Below are 6,288 nucleotides of genomic sequence, written 5' to 3'. Positions count from 1 at the left end.
ACAACTATTAGACAAAACAATTGGTTATCAAAATTTTTGATTAATTTTGAGTCCTTTTTAAGAAAAAGTCCAAATTCTGATTCCAGCTTCTTAAAGGTGAGTTTTTGGTTTCTTTAGTCTTCTATGATGGTAAACTGAATATCTTTGGGTTGTGGACTGTTGGCCAGGACAAGACTTTTGAGGGAATCACCTTGGGCTTTGACATTTTTCACCATTTAAACCTTTTATAGACCAAATGACTAGTTGATTAATCAAGAAAATAAGTCAGATCAATGAAAATATGAAAAGTTGTTAGTTGCTGCCCATCCTCCTCTGACTATAGTCTTTTAGCAGCCTATTGACTGTTCCAACCATCCAGCCTGTACTGTAAACACATAACCATCACTGTTATGTGTTTAGTGTCATAAACATGAGCTGACGGAGCCTCGGCTATAACTGGGTGGTGGGGACGTAATGGTTTCACCTGCCGACTACAATCCCGACATCCAATTGAACATATTGAGGATGAACTGTAACAGAGTTTTAGTATAAAGGAACATCCACTTATTAAACTGATACCTGCATCATCAACATAAAATTTGACCTTCATACGTGCATCAGAGCAAGATGGTGAATTCATATCAGCTTCCATCAGTTTAATACTCAAAGTCATATAGAAAACAGCTAATTTTCCTGTTTATATTTAAGACAGACTGATCATTGGTCATCACTTAATGGGTAAAAAAAGAAGAGGAATCATAGTTAATAATTAGATCTCTTTATTAAGAGGAATATTACACATGATTCTACAGTCCTCGAGGTGTTTTGAAGTTCATTCCAATTGTTGGCTGAGTGACTTGAAGGTTGGAAAGGCCACCAAAGTCCTAGGAGAAGAAGAAGAAAGTATTTAACATTTATAATGATGGAAGTTCTTCCCTTTTTCTGTTATTTAGGTAGATATGAAAAATCACTTATTTCTATCTGAGGTACAGTGTGAAAAGTTGCTTTAATAAACACTTTTCACCAAGAAAAGCTTATGACATTATTATAGCTGACAGTGTAGCTTGATATAACACATATGCAGACATGTCTAAAACTACTTTTTTAATGTAATAAAGAAAATATTCTGGTTTGTGCACCTTTTGAGTTGTCAAACACAGATACAATTAGTAACATTAACACCCAAAACTTTGCTACTGTGCATACTGACTCACCTGAATAAACCAGCCACCATTAGTGTTATTATTACCACATATGCATTTCCTGCTATTACAACTCATAAAGTCTGCCGTACACAAATCATGTGGCCAACGGAGCATCTTCTGGTCCAGAACAAAAAAAAAAAAAGCAAAATATTTTCTACACTTACCAGCATCTTCAGCATTTCCTTTGTGTCTGGATCCACCTCGATGAGCTCCTGGTCCAGAGCAGAAATCTAGAGGACGAGAAACAGAACAACACATTAGTTGATTAGTCTGAACTGTTCCTGCTCTGTAGCAGCTTTCTTCAACCTCTCAGACACTCGAGTTTAACATTTACAAGCAGCAATCACTGTTTATCTGTCACAAATCTGCTTTTCATAGTTGTGCAGAGTGCAGCAAAATAAACATTACAGACTGTATGCTGACTGTATCCTCAAAAAAAATATATCAAATCAACCAAAGCACTTATAAAAACGGCAGTAAATGTGCAAACACAGACGGGACGAGAAGAAGAGAGTGAACAGACCTCTGGGACGTAGTTGTCCCTCCTCTCTCTCTCCTCCTCCTGCAGCTTGATGGAGATTCCTCTGACTGGACCGCGCTGGATACGTTTCATCAGGTGTGTCACATACCTGAGTGACAAAGGAACGAGTCAAACACAGAGAAACGGTCTGTTACCTGGCTACAGAAGATCTATATGTTGTTATTGAACGAGGAAAAATGCATAACAAACTGATTCCAGCCTCACAATTAAAAATAGTTGCTTGCTTTTTTTCTGTTTCATATAATTATAAACTGAGTGCTTCATTATTAGGTTTTTAAGCACATTTATGACATTACTCTTGATGGACATTTGCCTTCATTTCTGACGATTCATGGACTAAATTAATCTTTTTATGTTTGTTGCAGCTACAGTGTGAGCTGTTATGTTACTAAACCTAATTTTCTTTGTGCAGCTGCTCTACAGTTCACAAACAAATATTATTTCAAAATCCAGGATTTTTGTGATCCAGTGAAACTGAATTAATGCTTATTTACACAGTATAACCAGATATAATGGAATTACTTTCCATTAGTAACCACACATCATATCTGACGGCCTACGCAATTTAATATTCTACATTTGTCTGCCACAATAAATACTAAAGCAAACAAAACAGTTTAATTCAACAGAAGAGCTCTGCCTTCATGTCTGCTGAGCGCAGACACAGGACTGACCTCAAACTGTCTGGAAAAGGTTCAAGTCTGATCCGAACAAAGATGGAAGCTATGAGAACCCTTCAATCAAAACACATAAATAACTGCAGCACAGCGCCTGTAGTAAAACCAGGACAGAAGCAGCACCAATTAACTAACCACAGCAGTCAAACTCTCACTGTGAAGCATCTCTGCGTTCACATGCTAACACGACGTCTTCATTTTGACATCAACCCGGAACGCTCGAGGCTACGGCAAAAAAAAAAAAAAAAAGGGAACGCCGTCTCGTGCTGACAGCTGACATACGTAAACAACTGTCTGGAAGAGTTCAAAACACAGAGTGAGATGTTCCTTCCTCCAAAATCTGCGAGGACGTAAAAAAAAGGCTGCGACAGAGACAGCAGCTGTCATCGAGTGTGTTTACGATCCTTCTGATCACAAGAGCTCAATATGCAGGAGGCGACGCTGAGCGTGCAAACTGTCATGTGAGCAGAACACGGTTAACGACTAGTTTACTGCTCATCTTTTTGATTCTGTAAACATCGACACCTAACATCCCGCAGCTTTTTAACAATGAGCACAAGCATCAGTACCTGACATGGTGAAGTCGGGCTTCAACTAACAATTATTTTCATCATCGATTATTCGTGTGGTCTGTAAAATGTCAGTGAATTATGTCCACAGAGCCCATAGTTCCTCTTCAAAACCTCCTGTTTTGTCTGAACATCCTCCAAAACCCAAAGATAATCTGTTTATTATCACAGCAGTATGAAAACCAGAAAATATTCACATTTAGGAAGCTGGAACCAGTGAATTTTGCCATTTTTTGTCAAAAAAAAAACCCTGCTTAAATGATTATTCAACCATCAGAATAGTTGCCGAGTCAAGAACGCATGACAGCCAACGTGCACAAAGATAAACTACACATCTGTATCAACCATTAACCTTTCTAGTCATCTCTAAAAACACCACACCTGATGTAGACCAGGACCAGGAGAGCTTCAAGACCTCCTGCTCTCTTTAAACAGTGAAACCAGACTAAAAAAAAACCTTCCTAATAGCTCAGTGTGTCACTGCATCATCAAATGTACAGTTTCATCATGAGATAATTCATGCACTGATGTGTGTATTTGTTTATATTAACTTGTCAGAGGCTCATTGAGAACATGCTGAAGTTCTCCTGATGTACGACAAATACAACCAAAACCAATAACCTACTTTCAGTCATGATTCCTACACAGCCGTTTTTGCTTTCTCATAATACTGTAATGTTGGAAATGTAAGTTTGAACTTTCACTTTAATTAAACTGAGATCTGGCGATAACTTGATTGAAACCTGATTAAATAAAAAGGCAAACACTGCAGCTCACTGCTACCGTGACGATCATCAAATATTTAGTAAAACCCACATCAACACGGTTATGAAACAAACTATGTAAAGCATCAAAAAATTGCCTTCTAATCATAGCAACATGATCCATACAAAAACTGTCCATTTCTACGCTTCCTGCAGCCAAAGGAAACATAACAGGACAGATTATACATCATGCAAAACTGACTCTTCTGTCAGTGGTGGAAGAGGTGTTTTAAAAGCTTGTTATATTATCCATTATGTCAAATCTTCATCTGAAAAGTAACTAAAGCTGTAAAATAAATGTAGTGGAGTAGAAAGTAGCATAACATGGAAATACTCAAGTAAAACACCTCAAAGTTGTACTTAAATACAGTACTTGAGTAAATGTACTTAGTTATTTTCCACCACTGTCCTCCACACACCACTGATGCTGATCAAACCCTGTGCAACACATTTCAACAGCAACTGAACACCAATGGAAGCTCGAATCAAGCACAACAGTCGATTCATGCAAAGAAAAAGCAGAACACAGCTGCGGTCCCGCTCGCTCGCTCGCTCACCCTGCGATTTTGTTGCGCAGAGGTTTGCTGGGGATGATGGCGATCTCCTCGCACACCCTCTTGTTGGTGTGGAAGTCATTTCCCAGCCGTGTGTAGTACTTCTCAATGATGACCCTGGCGGCCTTCTTTACGGTCTTGGTCCTGACACGTCCCTGGAGACAGAACAGACACACTTTAGTATACACACACACACAAAACAAGGAAATACAGCAACAAGAGCCAAAAACATGTAGTGTCACTTTAAAGAATCACAAGGGAAGTAATCACTGATATTTAACACATTTGATTTTATATTAGTGATCAAAGTGGAACTATAATTTTCAGCTGGTGTAATATTTTCAATTAACTCAATTTAACTGCTTTACAGCTGTGGTTCTCAACCTTTTTCACCTCAAGGACCCCAAACGGACATAAATTAGACCACAGACCCTCATCTGATAAGACATTTGCTTTTAGATGCTTTATTTGCTTTATTAAACAAAATATATGAAACCCATGACCAAAATAGTCGTAAATTCTGTCACTGTGTTACTTATGGATGGAATTATATTGAAAATAAATTATTCCCCTTTTCGCTGGACCCCACTTTAAGACTCGCTGCTTTACAGTAGTCTGTGTTTGTTGATAAGGAAAAACACACTTGCAGGCCTGAACGCTGTGACTCAAAGAGAAGAATTTGACAATTTTTTTAATTTTAATACAAATTTAAACGGTGCATTTCCTCAGACGGAATTAAACTGCAACACACTAACAAGGTAAGAGAACACACCTGCTAGAGTTTGACTTTTTCATACCAATTAATATACAAATTAAGTGTAATCATTGAATATAAGCAATTAAAATGACTCCGATTAAACCAGAAGAGTTAGCCTGCATGACTGATTTGAGACCAGAAAACCTTTTTTTTCAGACTAATTTGCTTTAAGACAAAATGTTGAGCTAAACTTTTATCTGTCAGTACTTTCAGGTTATTGGGTAAGACAGCAAAACGTCCATTACTATGATAGGTAACGGGACGTTCACACCGGAATCACCATTAAAAAAACGTAAATAACCCCACTAATAACGTTTAAATTATCTGTTTTACAGACAAGACACAAAGTCGAGTGAGATTTGGAAAGCAGAGAAGGACATAAACCGGTGTAGAGAAGTATTTAGCGGTGATATCAGGCTGTTTTTTTTTTTTTGACGGTTTGGTGTTCAGTGAGGAAGCTACATGGGAAGCTTCGGTTTGTATTTAACGGTTTTTATCTCCTCCGCTGTGCGTTAAAACTCAGCCGTTAGAAAAGCTCAGTGCCGTCAGTGTGCAGCGGAGGCTTCGAGCCGCCTGCTGAACACACACACGGCGAGGATTGAACAGGATTGTGAGGGCCGGTGAAGTGAAATGTTTTCGGGATACCCACCATGTTGAATCGGACCGGTGGAAGAGAAGCACCGGAGGTTCATACAGGAAGTTTATAGTTCACAGTCTGCGCCGTCACAGCGCGCCGGACCACAGCGCCCACTAGCGGCGGGAGGTGAGAACTGCAGGCAATTCCCCCCCCCCAAAACTATAAACACTATTCCCCTGTTTTCACTCATGTGCTCGTTTTGAAAGCACTGACATTTAATATCATTAACTCAAGTTATCACAGCTGGAAACTAATTAACACACAAATCCCCAGGTGGAAATACTGAGAGTTAAAATTGTTCACACACCAATGAGAACTTCAGGATAGATAACAGGACCCCAGGTCAGTTCACTTGTTTTGGAACAATGGATCCATAAAGACCTGCGGCAGAATAAATCTGATTTCTTTCTTTATGTACAAACTGTTTTTTTTCCCATTGGTTTATATTAGTAAATACATAGAAATTATTTCACTGTATTCTTCATTCTACTACCTGCATTATCTTTCTTATCTCCTGATGATTTTACCTTTTTTTACCTTCTTAGTTTATTGTTTATTGTATTTTGCTTTAAATGTTTCCTATTTTTAAATATCTGCTTTTTGTT

At 38.4% G+C, this 6,288-nt stretch overlaps 1 protein-coding gene across 1 annotated transcript; it reads right to left on the bottom strand.

The window, feature by feature from the left end:
* Positions 1-741: 741 nt before the first annotated feature.
* LOC122984497 (40S ribosomal protein S17-like) lies at positions 742-5,802 on the bottom strand. Its single transcript, XM_044354990.1, has 5 exons — positions 5,696-5,802; positions 4,293-4,444; positions 1,708-1,813; positions 1,349-1,414; positions 742-863 (listed from the first exon to the last, which is right to left on the bottom strand). The coding sequence occupies exons 1-5, from the start codon at positions 5,696-5,698 to the stop codon at positions 786-788; spliced, it is 405 nt and encodes a 134-aa protein (XP_044210925.1). The 5' UTR covers positions 5,699-5,802; the 3' UTR covers positions 742-785.
* Positions 5,803-6,288: the final 486 nt, after the last annotated feature.

The sequence above is a fragment of the Thunnus albacares genome, chromosome 1, assembly GCF_914725855.1.
Source record: "Thunnus albacares chromosome 1, fThuAlb1.1, whole genome shotgun sequence".
Taxonomy (NCBI): Eukaryota; Metazoa; Chordata; class Actinopteri; order Scombriformes; family Scombridae; genus Thunnus; species Thunnus albacares.
The sequence above is the reverse complement of the archived record's forward strand: the minus strand, read 5'-3'. Positions and strand labels throughout refer to the sequence as shown.